Consider the following 17,560-nt stretch of genomic DNA (forward strand, 5'->3'; position numbering starts at 1 on the left):
GAATATACATTCTTCTCAGCACCTCATCACACTTATTCTAAAACTGACCACATAATTGGAAGTAAACTCCTCAGCAAATGTAAAAGAATGGAAATCATAACAAACAGTCTCTCAGAATACAGTGAAATCAAATTAGAACTCAGGATTAAGAAACTCACTCAAAACCGCACAACTACATGGAAACTGAACAACCTGCTCCTGAATGACTACTGGGTAAATAACAAAATGAAGGCAGAAATAAAGATGTTCTTTGAAACCAATGAGAACAAAGACACAACATACCAGAATCTCTGGGACACATTTAAAGCGGTGTGTAAAGGGAGATTTACAGCACTGAACGCTCACAAGAGAAAGCAGGAAAGATCTAAAATTGACGACCTAACATCAAAATTAAAAGAACTGGAGAAGCAACAGCAAACAAATTGAAAAGCTAGCAGAAGACAAGAAATAACTAAGATCAGAGCAGAACTGAAGGTGACAGAGACATGAAAATCCCTTCAAAAAAATCAATGAATCCAGGAGCTGGTTTTTCGAAAAGATCAACAAAATAGATAGATTGCTAGCCAGACTAATAAAGAAGGAAAGAGAGAAGAATCAAATAGACGCAATAAAAAATGATATAGGGGATATCACCACTGATCCCACAGAAATACAAACTACCATCAGAGAATACTATAAACACCTCTATGCAAATAAAATAGAAAATCTAGAAGAAATGAATAAATTTCTGGACACATACACCCTCCCGAGTCTAAATCAGGCAGAATTCGAATCCCTGAATAGACCAATAACAAGTTCTGAAATTGAGGCAGTAATTAATAGCCTACCAACCAAAAAAAGTCCAGGACCAGATGAATTCACAGCCGAATTCTAGCAAACTTATAAAGAGGAGCTAGTACCATTCCTTCTGAAATTATTCCAAACAATAGAAAAAGAGGGAATCCTCCCTAACTCATTTTATGAGGCCAGCATAATCTTGACACCAAAACCTGGCAGAGACACAACAAAAAAATAAAATTTCAGGCCGAATATCCCTGATGAACATCAATGCAAAAATCCTCAATAAAATACTGGCAAACCAAATCCAGTAGCACATCAATAAGCTTATCCACCACGAAGTCAGCTTCATACCTGGGATGCAAGACTGGTTCAACATATGCAAATCAATCCGGCCTGCAGCCTCCCTGCCCCTCCTGCAACGCTCGACTCCAGGATTCCCCTGGCTCGCCTGGCCTCCATGGCCGACAAGGAAGCAACCTTTGACGACGCAGTGGAAGAATGAGTGATCCATAAGGAGTACAAAATATGGAAAAAGAACACCACTTTTCTTTATGATTTGGTGATGACGCAGGCTCTGGAGTGGCCCAGCCTAACTGACCAGTGGCTTCCAGGTGTAACCAGACCAGAAAGGAAAGATTTCAGCATTCATCGACTTGTCCTAGGGAGTGTGCAATTCCCTAATGATGATGCTCAGTTTGATGCATCACACTACGACAGTGAGAAAGGAGAATTTGGAGGTTTTGGTTCAGTTAGTGGAAAAATTGAAATAGAAATCAAGATCAACCATGAAGGAGAAGTAAACAGGGCCCGTTATATGCCCCAGAATCCTTGTATTATCACAACAAAGACTCCTTCCAGTGATGTTCTTGTCTTGGACTATACAAAACATCCTAAACCAGATCTTTCTGGAGACTGCAACCCAGACTTGCGTCTCCATGGACATCAGAAAAAAGGCTATGGGCTTTCTTGGAACCCAAATCTCAGTGGGCACTTACTTAGTGCTTCAGATGATCACACCATCTACCCGTGGGACATCAGTGCTGTTCCAAAGGAGGGAAAAGTGGTGGATGCGAAGACCATCTTTACAGGGCATACAGTAGTAGTAGAAGATGTTTCCTGGCATCTGTTCCATGAGTCTCTGTTGGGTCAGTTGCTGACCATCAGAAACTTATGATTTGGGATGCTCGTTCAAACAATACTTCCAAACCAAGCCACTCAGTTGACGCTCACGCTGCTGAAGTGAACTGCCTCTCTTTCAATCCTTACAATGAGTTCATTCTTGCCACAGGATCAGCTGACAAGACTGTTGCCTTGTGGGATTTGAGAAATCTGAAACTTATGTTGCATTCCTTTGAGTCACATGGATGAAATATTCCAGGTTCAGTAGTCACCTCACAATGAGACTATTTTGGCTTCCAGTGGTACTAATCGCAGACTGAATGTCTGGGATTTAAGTAAAATTGGAGAGGAACAATCCCCAGAAGATGCAGAAGACGGGTCACCAGAGTTGTTGTTTATTCATAGTGGTCACACTGCCAAGATATCTGATTTCTCCTGGAATCCCAATGAACCTTGGGTGATTTGTTCTGTATCAGAAGACAATATCATACAAGTGTGGCAAATGGCAGACAACATTTATAATGATGAAGACCCCAACCCTGAGAGTGATTTAACCCTGGTTTTGAGAAAGACTTTGTTCAGGTATCCCTCTATATAACAGGTACCACCAATAATGCTATTAGCCCAAACAGTGGGTGTTTTCTAAATATTATTGGCGGTGGGGGGGCTTGATTCAGCAAAGCCACAGACTTACACGGAAATTTTCTTCAGGAATTTTCTAGTAACAAACCCCGGTCTAAAGTAGCTACAGAAATGAAAATATTATGTGTGATTATTTTTCTTCTTATGGTATATCGCCAAGTTTTTCAGACTTATTTAAGTAAAGGCTAGAGTGAGTAACGAATAGAGCCAAATGAGGTAGGTGTCTGAGCCATGAAGTATAAATACAGAAAGATGTCACTTTTATTCAGGAAATTGGGAAGATTCAAGTCATATAGATTCCTACCCGAAAATCCTGACACCTGACTTTCCAGGATGCACATTTACATACGTAGACCAGTTTCTTCTTGGTTTGTTCAGTTAAGTCAAAACTACACGTTCCTCTTTCCCCATATATTTTTTGCTCATTAGTGTATTTCTTGAGCTGTTTTCATGTTGTTTCTTTCCTGTCTGCGAAATGGTGTGGTTTTTTGTTTGTTTGTTTGTTTTTAACTTGAGACCACCAAGTTGTAAAGATGTATGTTTTTACCTGACAGTTATACCACAGGTAGACTGTCGAGTTGAGAAGACTGAATCAATAACTAGTATTTGTTTTAAAAATTAAATTAATCCTTGAAAAAAAAATGTAATCCATCACATAAACAGACCCAATGACAAAAACCACATGATTATCTCAATAGATGCAGAAAAGACCTTTGACAAAGTTCAACACCCCTTCATGCTAAAAACTCTCAATAAACTAGGTATCAATGGAACATATCTCAAAATAATAAGAGCTATTTATGACAAACCAATAGCCAATATCATACTGAATGGGCAAAAACTGGAAGCATTCCCTCTGAAAACAAGCATAAGACAAGAATGCCCTCTCTCACCACTCCTATTCAACATAGTATTGGAATTTCTAGCCAGGGCAATCAGGCAAGAGAAAGAAATAAAGTGTATTCAAATAGGAAGAGAGGAAGTCAAATTGTCTCTGTTTGCAGATGACATGATTGTATATTTAGAAAACCCCATCATCTCAGCCCAAAATCTCCTTAAGCTAATAAGCAACTTCAGCAAAGTCTCAGGACACAAAATCAATGTGCAAAAATCAAAAGCATTCCTATATACCAATAACAGACAAACAGCCAAATCATGAGTGAACTCCCATCTACAATTGCTACTAAGAGAATAAAATACCTGGGAATACAACTTACAAGGGATGTGAAGGACCTCTTCAAGGAGAACTACAAACCACTGCTCAAGGAAATAAGAGAGGACACAAACAAATGGAAAATACTTCCATGCTCATGGATAAGAACAATCAATACAGTGAAAATGGCCATACTGCCCGAAGTAACTTATAGATTCAATGCTATTCCCATCAAGCTACCATTGACTTTCTTCACAGAATTGGAAAAACAAAATACTTTAAACTTCATATGGAATCAAAAAAGAACCCACATAGCCAAGAAAATCCTAAGGAAAAAGAACAAAGCTGGAGGCATCAGGCTTCCTGACTTCAAACTATACTACAAGGCTACAGTAATCAAAACAGCATGGTACTGGTACCAAAACAGATATATACACCAATGGAACAGAAAAGAGGCCTTAAAAAGAACACATCCACAATCATCTAATCTTTGACAAACCTGACACAAACAAGCAATGGGGAAAAGATTCTTTGTTTAATAAATGGTGTTGGGAAAACTGGCTAGCCATATGCAGAAAACTGAAACTGGACCCCTTCCTTACACCTTACACAAAAATCAACTCAAGATGGATTAAAGACTTAAACATAAGACCTAAAACCATAAAAATCCTAGAAGAAAACCTAGGCAATACCATTCAGGACATAGGCATGGGCAAAGACTTCATGTCTAAAACACCAAAAGCAATGGCAACAAAAGCCAAAATTGACAAATGGGATCTAATTAAACTAAGGAGCTTCTGCACAGCAAAAGAAATTATCATCAGAGTGAACAGGCAACCTACAAAACGGGAGAAAATTTTTGCAATCTATCCAACTGACAAAGGGCTAATATCCAGAATCTACAAAGAGCTTAAACAAATTTACAAGAAAAAAACAAACAACCTCATCAAAAAGTGAGCAAAGGATATGAACAGACACTTCTCAAAAGAAGACATTTATGCAGCCAACAAACATGAAAAAATGCTCATCATCACTGGTCATTAGAGAAATACAAATCAAAACCACAACGAGATACCGTCTCACACCAGTTAGAATCGTGATCATTAAAAAGTCAGGAAACAACAGATGCTGGAGAGGATGTGGAGAAACAGGAACACTTTTACACTGTTGGTGGGAGTGTACATTAGTTCAACCATTGTGGAAGAGAGTGTGGCAATTCCTCAAGGATCTAGAACTAGAAATACCATTTGACCCAGCAATCCCATTACTGGGTATATACCCAAAGGATTATAAATCCTTCTATTATAAGGACGCATGCACACGTATGTTTATTGCAGCACTATTCACAATAGCAAACACTTGTTACCAACCCAAATGTCCATCAATGATAGACTGGATAAAGAAAATATGTCACATATACCCCATGAAATACTATGCAGCCATATAAAAGGATGAGTTCATGTCCTTTGCAGGGACATGGATGAAGCTGGAAACCATCATTCTCAGCAAACTATCACAGGAACAGAAAATCAAACACTGCATGTTCTCACTCATCAGTGGGAGTTGAACAATGAGAACACATGGACACAGGGAGGGGAACATCACACACTGGGGCCTGTCGGGTGGTGAGGGGCTGGGGGACGGATAGCATTAGGAAAAATACCTAATGTAGGTGAGGGGTTGATGGGTGCAGAAAACTACCATGGCATGGGTATACCTATGTAACAAAACTGCACATTCTGCACATGTACCTCAGAACTTAAAGTATAATAATAAAAAAAAAAGGCAAGAACTTATTGCAGACTGAGGCAGAACTCTTCAGAAATTATTCTATCTCATTCTTTAGTGACCAGACAAAATAAGGCCTAAATAGAACAAACGAAATTTTTGATCTTTCATGACCTACACCCAACCCTACTGAACTATATAGATTTCCTGTAACAAGTTTCTTTAAAATTCACTCATCTCCACATGCCCCGCCCCCAACCTCCCTGAATAACCCTTCCTCTCTCACCTATCTGTTCTCAACTTAGGGAGTTTCATCTCTCCAATGAAGCCTTTCCACTTACCACCCGGTTCACATCCTCCACCATACTCTGATATCATTATTAATAAATGTTACTGATTGGATGTGTACAATGTTCATTTTGCATGTTTATATCATAGAACCATCACAACAACCTTGAGAGAGGCAGCTCTTACTCCTATTTTAGAGGTTAACTGAGGCTTTTAGAGATTTTGGCAACTTACCTGAGGTCACATTGCTAGTAGGCAGAAGTATCTGATTCAAAATCAGACTGACTTTAAAGTCTAACAGAAGTGATTCCCAAAGTGCGAGACCCTGGTACTACAGCACAGAGCTACTAAAGGGGGCAGGGAAGAGAATTTTACCCCAACCCTCACTTAGTGCAAGTGGCCCTGACCTCCCTGAAACCCTCTTGTGTCTAACAATGAAATCAGCTTGACACATCCTGCCTATAGAAGCAGCTGCAACAGACCAACTCTTGAAGGGACTGCTAAGGCTGCTCAGGCTGGTGCTTCCTAGCCCTGAGAAAGCAAAGCTGTGTATTAATATGATTCTTACAGCTCCCCTTGCACACACCTGCCACTGACCTCCATTCTCCTCCCCACAACACACACACACATAACCCCTCCTGTGCCTGCACTGGGTGGATTGCTAACCTGGGGCTGGAGGGAAAGTGCCTTCCGAATCCAAAGCTTTGATGAATGGGCAAGCAGCTTAGCAGGCAGTAGAGGGAATGTACGTTAGATGACTCTAGAAAACAGCGGCTAGGAGCCACATTCCAGGCCTTCTCCCAAGATTCACAGTCTGAAGCTGCTCCATTTACTGGTCTTCCAGGTGAGAAGTGCAAGTACCTCAGTAGCCAGCAGAACTGGAGACATATAAGGTCAGTGACCTGCAAATTTGCTAGTGCATCACTGATAGCATTTTGAAAAAAAATACATTTTAAGTTGACATTAAAATCTCACCATATGTTTAAAGGATGCAATTTCCAGCATACTGTAAAAATTGACATTTTAAAATACAAATTATACTGCCTTTAATATGTGCCCAGTGGAATCTAAATATCAGAATGACTTTGATACCCATCATCATCCATTTAAAAATTCATAGACTGACTCATCTTTAACAGGTGGAAATTTTATGCTGCTCATTTTCCTCTTTTATTTACATTCTACTTCACATAACTTCATCTTAATATATTTTCATGCTTGAAATCTTTTTATCACCCTATCATACTTCTCTATCCCCCACATATACACACGTGTATGTACTAAATTTGTTTTTCCTGTGGTCTTAAATCTCTAAGTGTTAAAATGGTAACTTCTGGATTCAGGGATCAATAATATTGTTAGTACAAAGCCGATCAAAACAACTTATAAAAGTAAAAATTGGTAAGAAATGGATACTTAATGAAATGAGCTTTTGTTTCCATATATCCATAAATGAATATTACTTCTTACTATAATAAAACCAGTCAGGATTCAACATCATTTTTATGCCTATTTTGTGTTTTCATAAAAGCTGAGAAAAACCTTCAGTTAAATAAGTGGATGAGAATTAAATATATTTTGTTATAGCAATGTTTCTTACTTTGAATTCTTTTGGAGTTATATCCCCAAATCACTTAGCAACCTATCATCAAAAATGTCTTAAATGAATTGATAGCTGACATCTCAATCAAGGCTCCTTTACTTTTGTTGAAAGCAAAACTGGGAAACCACCTGACTTGTCAGAGAATCTGTTAGTCATTTGCTTTCTCACACTGACACCAATAGTTTCTGGCACATGGAGGTTTTGAATACCCGGAGGAACATATAGCATAGAAGCCAGAATGGTGCAAGTGTGCCTTTTTTTTGTGAAAAGGGTGAAGGGAAATTGGAGAAAGGCAGGTTGGGAAAGGAGAACATGTACCCCCTTATGTAATTTTCTCTTTCAGTAATTTTCTGAAAGAGAATACATGAAAGTTGAGGATCTGAAAACTGACTGCGGTCACTTGCCTGAGGCTACATATCCCCTTGAAAAGTCTTTCTGTTTCTCACTCATTGTTGCTCCTCCCTCCAACATGCTAAGTCTGTTTTGTCTTCTTTTTTTTAGAGACAAGGTCTCACTCTGTCACCCAGGCTGGAGTGCAGCTGTGCGATCACGGCTCACTGAAGCCTCGACCTCCTGGACTCAAGTGATCCTCCTACCTCAGTCTCCCAAGCAGTTGCGCCTACAGGCACGCACTACCACACCTAGCTAATTGCTTATTTTTTCTAGAGATGAGGTCTTGCTATATTGCCCATGCTGGTATTGAACTCCTGTCCTCAAGCAATCCTCTAGCCCTGAAGCAAATCTCCTGCCTTGGCCTCCCAAAGTGCTGGAATTACAGGTGTGAGCCGTCGTATATTATCTTCTTGTCAACATTCATTCATTCTCTAAAAATACACCATCTGTCAACTATAGGCTAGGCACATCTATTTACTGATAATGATATAAAAGAAGCTTAAATTCCTAAGAAACAAAAGAAAAATAAATTCCTAAGAAACAAAAGAAAAATTACTAAGAAACAAAAGAAATATTAAAACTGACCAAAAAAAAAAATTAAGTAAAACTAGACAGATGGTACACAAGAATAACTGAATTTTGAGAAAAAGTTAATGAAGCTAAACTCATATATCACACTGTGTGTCACCCTGCCTGCTTACCCATTTCCCTAACTCGTTTATATGGGAGCCTTGACTTATTTTTCTCCTTGGCTAAGTGCCTGGGGCCTAAATCCCAGAGTAAATTAATAAAATTAGAGTTCTGATTCAAGGCTCTCTGAACTACTTACTATTTTAACAAAGTTAAAGCATTAAAAAATTAAAAGCTAGTTAAGTTAAAATTTTGCAAAAGTGTGTAATGTATTATTTGGATAATGTTTATTATTTGATAGAATAATTTTCATTCAACTTTTCTGTGACTTTATTCTTTTTTCCTACTATTCTACTCTCCACCCTACCTTCCTTCCTAGTGACAAAGATGAAAAATATCATTTAATCTAGAAATTGTTAAACACAATTAATATAACCCTGTAGATTACAGAACCTATTTAAATTTCCATAGCTAAAGAAGAGAAATTCCTTGATTTAGTGCTATTATTATCCACTAGAGGGTGCTCATTCAACTATTTTAAAAGTTGGAAATGAAAAATAAATCAATTTATGGAAATGCACCAAAGTATGTTTTTGAGTCATTTTATTTTTACTCTTCAGAGATGCTAATGAAGAGCTGATGGCTTCCTATTCTATTTTGGCAATGGCTCTTCCTTGTATCTCACAGAAGGGCAATTTATGTCCAGATTTGTTATTCACTGTACCTCAGATAGGAAATCCTTTGCGTTTCTGGTGGAACATAAAAGGCTAAAAATCCTGAACATAAGAGTCCTTCATACTACGGGATCTGAGCATACATTTGGAAGGATGCAACTCCAGACCCTTCACAGCAGCACAGATGGTATAGGAAAAGGCATGGACTTTTAAGTCACAGGACTGAATCTGCCACAACTACAAGATACCTATCAATTGTTCTAACCTCTGACTTTAAAGCATCTAAAAGTTACCTCTTCACAGAGATTTGCACAGATTAAGGCTGAAAATGTGTGTAAAGCCAACATATAGGACAATATAGAAATCTAGATACTGGTTCATTTCTCTCTTTCTTAACCACCTCGGTCTACATCTTTCACAGATTATGGTAATATTATCTGGTTGTGTGTGTATGTGTATTTTTTTTTCCTCTCTGTATGTGAACTCTGGGTCAGTGAGGAGAGTGTCCAAAAAAAAAGATGTTGCAGACAGTTCAGACTTATACATTCTGTTTGTTTTGCTTTCTATAGAGTACGTGTAAAATTTCCACAGTTAATCAAGATTTCTAATTAACCCTTATATTAATCATACATTTAAGTATCCATTAATTATCCAATTAATCATACATGTATTTGAGGGCAGGATATATACAGTCCATTTTTGTATTCTCAGTGCTTAGCACAATGCCTAGTACACAAATACTGACAAAACTGGGAATAAGCAGAAGACTTGCCCAAGTCTCAAGGTATTGGTTCTTCAAAACCCTCCCTTGTCAGGAAAAAGATAAGCAAGTTAGTAAATTATGACAATAAAACCTTGAAAGAATCACAATAGCTCTATCAACAAAACGCAATGGATACACGAAGGGCAAAACTAATTTTGCCAAGGGACATACAGAAGGCTTGATGAAGTGGTTAATCATAGTAACAAAAATAATGCTAATGCATATGAAGTCCTTACTAGACGTCAAACAACATTCCATTCACATTGTATATACACAAATTCATTTTATCTTCCCAAGTGATTATATGAAATAGATACTATTTTTTCCCCATTTCACAGACGAGGACAATGGAGCACAGAGATATTAACTCACCTAGGTCATATACTACAAGATGCAGAAGTGGGATTTGAACCCACACTACTGCACAGAGGGAGAAGAGAAAAAGGCATTCCTAGCAGAAGAACAGCATAGCCAGTCCCAAAGGCATGAAGGAGCCTGCCCAGAAAGACAAGATCTTTAGTCCAAACATAATACTGCAGACTTCTGGGGAGCAAAGGTTTGTACTCAAGGTGTGACACAATGGAATTTGGTAGCACTGAGAAACAGCATGACAGAGTGGGTAAAACAAACTCTCAAGGCTCTTCAAAGTGTGAGATATGTATACTTGGGCAAGTTACTTAACCTCTGTGTGCCTCAGCTTTCCTATCTATAAATGGAAATAATAACTATTTCAGAGGGTTGTACATAGGATTGTTATTATTCATAAAGTGATTACAACATTGACTGGTACATAGTGTCATAAAAGTGGTTGCTAAAATAAGCAAACAGGTAAGTACTAAACATGGCTGTTGCAATATGCCAGATAAGAGATTGGGAAGGTCTAAGTGAATGGCAGCAGTAGAGAATTTTTTTAAAAAGATCCAAATTAAAAGGGGGCAGGGTAGTTGAGTCTCAAAGACAACTCTCACTTCTGACACCAACTACAAGTTCAGGGATTCCAAGGATGACTCTCAGGTTTGATTATTCACTGGGACACAACCGAACTCACTGAAAGCTGTTATAATCACAGTTATAGTCACAGTTTATTATAACGAAAGCATACAGATTAAAAACAATCACAGGAAGAGACTCATAGTGCAGAATTCACAACAATTCAAAGCATGACACTTCCAATTGTCCTCTCCAACGGAATCATCAACGAGGACAACTTTTGCTGGCAGTAATGTATGACAGTATGCACAAGAGTACTGCCAACCAGGGACACTCACCAAAGCCTTGGTATCCACTTTTTATTGGTGCTTGGTCACGTACATATGATTGACTGTCCATACAGCTTTTAGTCACAAGCCTTTCTGGATGCTGAGTTGACACCTGTGGTCCCCAGGCCTCAACATAAATCACATCGTTAGATTATCAGGTGTGACCTCAACACTGATAAGTGTAAACAAAGACACACTTATCAGGAAGGACATTCTAAGGGCTTAGAGATCACCTCCCAGGAGCTGAGGGCAGTTGCCAGACCTATTTTTATATAAGGTTGATTTTTTACTACAAAGCTAGTGAAGGTATAGAGAAGAAAGGAGGAAATCAGACTGATGGTGATACACTTAGTTGAGATAAAATATGCAGGTAGCAAAGGCAACATAGGTTTGAAAGGGAAAAATAATAATACACTTTTGAGTTTGCCAAGTAACTGAAGTTGCTAAAAAACAGAAGTATGGGACTAAATCTTGGGAAGAACCTCACAGCTTGAGATGACAGCATACTGATAAAAGTCATGCCATGAATGGGCTTACCTGAGGAGAACATGGAGGCAACAAATAGAGCAAAAATTGAACCAGGGTAAACTCCAATTTTAAAAGGCTGCTCAGAGGATGACTAGACAAGAAAGGTTATTAAAAAAGATCAAAACGAAATACTAAATCTTCCTCACTACTACCGGAAACTAAAAATATTGAATAAATTACTTTCTAAATAGGCCAAAAAAAGGAGCACTTAACTTTCCCTGGAAGTAGACTCTACAAGTACATTATGTCTTGCAAACAAGCAGTTAAAAAACAAAATATTTCATTCTGTTCTTATTTCCCCACACCATCTTCCATGCTCAGACTACATCCTAAGCTGAGAAGTCTTTATTTTGCCTATGGCAAATTTGGTGTGTGTTTATGCAAAACTTAAATTACCACGAAAACCCAACAATAAGGTAAATGAAGCAGAAGGCACAGCTAATTAAACGGATTTGAGGTTCATTGCTCATTTTGCTCAGGGTCAAATAATAGTATATGACTTTCTGAGTACACTAAGTAGAAAAATAAGTCATTATAGGATATGAGTAGCTAGACTGCTACAAAGTCTACAGAAAAAAAATGCCTCTTGAAATCTTTTTTTTTTTTTTTTTTAAATCACATCCCAGATATGAGACAGTATATAACAAGGATGAGCTGTGGGAGTTATTGAGTCAGACAACCCAGGCACAAGCCTCAGCTCTGCCACTTATTAGCTGAGTGAACTTGGGCAAGTTACTTAAACTCTTAACGGGTTTGTTCTGAGGATCATGTAAGTCAGTATTGTCTGGCATATAGTAAACATGCAATAAGTGTTTGGTTATTTGGATACTCTATTTGAGTACCTTTGTATACTGAAAACCTCATAAATTTATTACATACTTTATTATTCAGTTTTTCATCTCTGTGACAGAAAATACCCATTTGAAAATCTACTTTTGAAATAAAACCCACGAAGATAAACGGTTTGAATATTACAGCATTTACCAATTTCTATAACAGCTTAATTGTCCTAAAATTATCTCAGAATCACCTCAGACTTTGTGATCTTTATTAGCCAAAACTTAATTTGTTTTAGAAAATGCTTAGAACTGCCCTTTGTAAAGGAGAAATGCTTAAGAGTTGATCCAAGAAAAAAATGGACAAGCCAACCATCTGAAAAATTAGTTTGGACCAAGTTCCAGATAATATCTGTAGCCATGCACCTTTTTTTCCTCATGCAACATGTAGTGGGCTTTTGCCCTAACTTCATGAACAGTGCACCTTCTTCCCTCAACCTAGGAGGTCTAGTTCTTTTGGTCAAAGTAACTCCTCTAAGTCACCAAGACCCAGCTTCCCTTCAGGCCTTTGCTGGCACCCTCAGGCTATGTTAGATACTTGGATCACAGTATTTACAAATTAGTTTATATAGTTGTAACCACACCCATCTCCTCACTTCTCCCATTAACACTAACTAGACGGCATGTAAACTTGACATGAAGACTGTCTTGCTCTGTATTCCAGAAAGCATTATATAGTGTATGAAGCACTCAATGTCAAGAACCCATACAGTAACCCATACATTAACAGTAACCCATACAGTAACCCATACATTACCAAACACGACAAATCACATTTCTCCCACTTGCATGCATTAAACATGCCTTATTTATTTTTATAGTATATTTAAATAATTTTGTGTGTATATGCACGTCTTCAAAACATACCCAGCCCATCGACATAGGAAAGAAATATGATTACCGAATAAAGTGTACCTTTGGCTGAGATAAAGCAGTGCTGGCTTTAAAGATTTGTTGTATTATCTTCTAAATTTCAGAAACCAGTCAAATATTCCAAATTTTATGGTTTTTCTTTTACAGTATAATTAATTTTATCAAACAAGTGGACATTCCTATTTCAAGGATAAAAGCAATTGCTCAAAGCAAAGGCATAACAATTTGTGCTTACCATCCCTACAAAGTTTTCTTTCCCCTTTCCAACATGCTATGATTCATTCTATTTCTTCTTAGTTGTTCCTTTCTATAGCTTCAGTAGGAAAGGGCAACCAGATTTAGATTCCTTTGCCTTTTATCCTCATAGCATCCCTCCCACAAAAAGGAGGACTACATATTGTACTTTGTCTGTTCCATCATTAAGCATCGAGATGAATTATACTAACCTTACTGTATTCCAGGCATCTCCGAGTTCTTTGGAATACTGTTTTTCAAAATGATCCAACACAACTTTGCAAATCTGTTTCGCAAGCTTCCCCTCTGATTTTGCTTTCAGCTATGATGATAAGAAAAAGTTGCTGACACACAGTGACATTACAAATTTACTGAATGTCAACATTAGCAAGGTCTTTTTTCAAGACAAGAACACTTTTTTTGAATAATTACTAGTTCTTGAAATGGAAGCAATACCTTACATGTACCAAAACTGTACTACATTACCTAGTTATGAAAAAGCAAGGTTTTTCCAAATAATTATTTTCCAAATGTGAAGCAAAGGTTAAAATAGAATCTACTGGGGATGAAGAAACTGTCAAAAGGAACAAAATTAATTTTAAAAAGTCACTGTAGGGGCTAGACGGGTGGCTCACACCTGTAATCCCAGCACTGTGGGAGGCAGAGGCGGGAGGATCACATGAGGTCAGGAGTTCAAGACCAGGTTGGCCAACATGGGAAACCCGTCTCTACTAAAAATACAAAAATTAGCCGGGAGTGGTGGTGTGCTCCTGTAACCCCACCTACTCAGGGGGCTGAGGTGGGAGAATCGCTTCAACTCAGGAGGTGGAGGTTGCAGTGAGCCGAGATCGCGCCACTGTACTCCAGCTGGCTCATGTTTTGCAGGGACGAGGCAAGAGGATCATTTCCCAGTTCAAGACCAGACTGGGAAATATATCAAGGACCTGTCTCTACAAAAAGTAAAAAAAAAAAAAAAAAAAAAAAATTAGCCAGGCGTGGTGGCCTGCTCCTGTAGTCCTAGCTACTAGGGAGGCTGAGGCTGGAGGATCGCTTGAACACAGGAGTTCAAGGTTACAGTGAGCTATGATGGAGCAGCTGCATTCCAGCTTGGGTGACAGATCAAGAACTTGTATCTAAACAAAACTAAAAAGTCACCGTGGATGCTGACATCAAGGAAACTTGGTGAAAGGTATTTGAGAACTCTGTACTATCTTTGCAACTCTTCGTTATTTTAAAGTGAAAAGTTAATTTAGGGGGAAAAAGTCACTCCAATTTCATCGTGGAACTTCCTTGCAATTGTTTCATTTATTCATCCAAGAAAAGTGTATTCAATGCCTACTATGTAACAGACACTGTTCTAAGCTCCCGGGATACCGCTGTGACACAGAAAACAAATCTCAGCCCTCCAAGAGCTGGAGGGAGTGGGTACTACAAGTCTGTGAGCTGGAAGGAAGGGACTCAGCATTACTGCACTCAGCATTATTTCAGGGCTGGACAATAAAGCCAAAGAAACGCTGATCTCGCGAGGGGACGAACAAAGGTGATGTTCCCCCATCCCAGCACCCTTCCTCGCCACCTCGGCCGCGTCCAGAAGCGTCTCATTCAGATAGAGGTACCCAGCCGGGCCCCAGGTCTCACCCAGGTCAGCATTGTCCCGCTGAGAGCTTTCAAACAACAGGTGTACGCGAATCGGCATCAAAAAGCCTCCAAGGAACTGAAAGAACTGTCTGACTTCCGGGATTCGCGGGCATCCACTTTCATTCTCACGTTTCCTCTTCAATTTCTCGCGAGATACTGATTTGCTCGCGCTATAGAATTCTCGTCGAAGAGGCTTAGCTCCCGCGGGAGATTTCGCGTGCAGTTACTTCCGGTAGCTGGTAAAGGCTGGTACTTCCCAGGACGCGGAGGTAGCGGGCCAGGGCTAAAGCGACTTTCGCTACTTGGATTGGTCGGCGTAGCTTTGGGCGGCCGGACCTTAGAAAGTCACACATCTGCGCGCCTGTGTGGCCCCAGCTTCTGCGGATGCTGAGGTGGGAGGATTGCTTGGGCAGAAGTTTGAGATTGCAGTGACCCGTCATCGCGCCACTGCACTGCAGCGTGGGCAACAGAGCGAGGCTTTGTCTCAAATAAATAAAAAGTCGCATATTGTGCTAAACAGTCTGTATATGCATGGGGCTCAATAAAAAATGAGTTTTGGGGTTATGTTGTATGATGACTGCTTTAAAATATTCGCAAAGCGAAGCTACTCACTTAATCTACCAAATCTAATGACCCCTGTTATCCTAGACATTGAGTTCCCAAGGATAAAAGGGTGGAATATAGTAAAAAAGAAATTAAGTCATGCTCTTCCCCAGACCTGGCCCATGGGGATAATCTCTCCTTCTTTTAATGGAGAGTGTTAAATGATTAAACTGAAGTACGCATGTAAAGTGGTTACAACAGTGATTAGGAAACAGTAAATGCCCAAATGTTAACTGCTGCTATTGTTTTTACTATTGTGATCATTGTGATTTTTATCGCGTTGATACCAAATGCGTGAAGACCAAAAGGACCCTCCACTCTAGCCTCCCCAATTCACCTTTACAAGGAGCAATGTTTAATGGTTTTCCAAGGAAGATGTTTATTACACCTATTTTGACACGAATAGAAGTTTATTTGCTCTTTTGGTGTCATGCTTCAGTAACTATCATATGTAGCAACAATCAGCAATTAGAAAAAATCGGTTTGATATGGTCCCTGATGTTTAATAATCATTCTGAGTTGTTCCTTGATGCTCATATTATTGATACGTACATGCCATAGGTACAAGTCTTATATTCATGTAAAAACATGTCTTTCCCCCAATCTGATTTGAAGCTTAATATATTTATTTATTTAAACAAGTTTCCAAGTTACCTAAAAAATGCATCTTACTAGAATTTAGATTTGGTACAAAAGACAGTATGATATTCAGGAATGAAATGATGCCATCTCTTGGATGCCGTCTGTTTAATGTTTGTGGAAAAGTCGGTCTAGCCCTTCAGCCTCTGTATTTTTTATAATTTTATAAATTTATATTTTATAAATATATTTTATATATTTATATATTTTATATAATTTATTTTTCTATGTTCATTCCAGGATGTTGCAATTAATTAATACAGTGGTATTGTATTTGCAATGTAGGCACGTAAAATAATTTGAAGAAGGGAATTTCGCGGCATTCTTTGCCTGGCTTCCTGGTGTAGCCAGCAAGCTCGGAGGTGCTAACCGCTGCTGTCATGGTTCGTTTGCTAAACTGCATCGTCGCTGTGTCCCAAAACATGGGCATCGGCAAGAACGGGGACCTGCCCTGGCCGCCGCTCAGGAATGAATTCAGGTATTTCCAGAGAATGACCACAACTTCTTCAGTAGAGGGTAAACAGAATCTGGTGATTATGGGTCGGAAGACCTGGTTCTCCATTCCTGAGAAGAATCGACCTTTAAAGGATAGAATTAATTTAGTTCTCAGCAGAGAACTCAAGGAACCTCCACAAGGAGCTCATTTTCTTGCCAGAAGTTTGGATGATGCCTTAAAACTTACTGAACGACCAGAATTAGCAAATAAAGTAGACATGATTTGGATAGTTGGTGGCAGTTCTGTTTATAAGGAAGCCATGAATCACCTAGGCCATCTTAAACTATTTGTGACAAGGATCATGCAGGACTTTGAAAGTGACACGTTTTTTTCAGAAATTGATTTGGAGAAATATAAACTTCTGCCAGAATACCCAGGTGTTCTCTCTGATGTCCAGGAGGAGAAAGGCATTAAGTACAAATTTGAAGTATATGAGAAGAATGATTAATATGAAGGTGTTTTCTGGTTTAAGTTGTTCCCCCTCCCTCTGAGAAAAGTATGCATTTTTACGTTAGAAAAGAGACTTTTGTTGACTTCAGATCTATGGGTAATTATTTCTAAGCAACGTGTTTTTATTCCTCACTAATCTTGGCTATATCAGATACCATTTATGAAACATTCTTGCTATAACTGTCTCTCCAAGACCCCGACTGAGTCCCCAGCACCTGCTACAGTGAGCTG

At 38.8% G+C, this 17,560-nt stretch overlaps 2 protein-coding genes and 1 pseudogene across 5 annotated transcripts in view; 2 read left to right on the top strand and 1 right to left on the bottom strand.

Moving 5' to 3' along the window:
• NSUN3 (NOP2/Sun RNA methyltransferase 3) overlaps positions 1-15,276 on the bottom strand; it is a 64,741-nt gene extending 49,465 nt beyond the window's left edge. For 2 of the 3 annotated variants that reach the window (XR_010125658.1, XM_063661458.1), the window contains exons 1-3: positions 15,142-15,276; positions 13,716-13,825; positions 6,377-6,634 (exon numbers count right to left, since the gene is read on the bottom strand). Coding sequence is in view for 2 of the 3 variants with exons in the window: in XM_063661458.1 (XP_063517528.1) it covers positions 6,377-6,634; positions 13,716-13,825; positions 15,142-15,153 (380 nt within the window). In the remaining variant the exon portion in view is untranslated. The remainder of the gene's footprint in view (positions 1-6,376; positions 6,635-13,715; positions 13,826-15,141) is intronic. The other variant, XM_054479535.2, reaches the window with a different exon arrangement.
• Positions 1,238-5,846, top strand: LOC129032399 (histone-binding protein RBBP4-like; annotated as a pseudogene).
• A 64-nt stretch (positions 15,277-15,340) lies between the features above and the next one.
• Positions 15,341-17,560, top strand: part of LOC129032402 (dihydrofolate reductase-like) — a 45,537-nt gene continuing 43,317 nt past the window's right edge. Inside the window, exons 1-2 of one of the 2 annotated variants that reach the window (XM_054479539.1) lie at positions 15,341-15,533; positions 16,669-16,861. In XM_054479539.1, coding sequence (XP_054335514.1) covers positions 16,764-16,861 — 98 coding nt within the window. In that variant the 5' untranslated portion in view covers positions 15,341-15,533; positions 16,669-16,763. The remainder of the gene's footprint in view (positions 15,534-16,668; positions 16,862-17,560) is intronic. The other variant, XM_063661459.1, reaches the window with a different exon arrangement.

Source organism: Pongo pygmaeus, chromosome 2 (assembly GCF_028885625.2).
Source record: "Pongo pygmaeus isolate AG05252 chromosome 2, NHGRI_mPonPyg2-v2.0_pri, whole genome shotgun sequence".
NCBI lineage: Eukaryota > Metazoa > Chordata > Mammalia > Primates > Hominidae > Pongo > Pongo pygmaeus.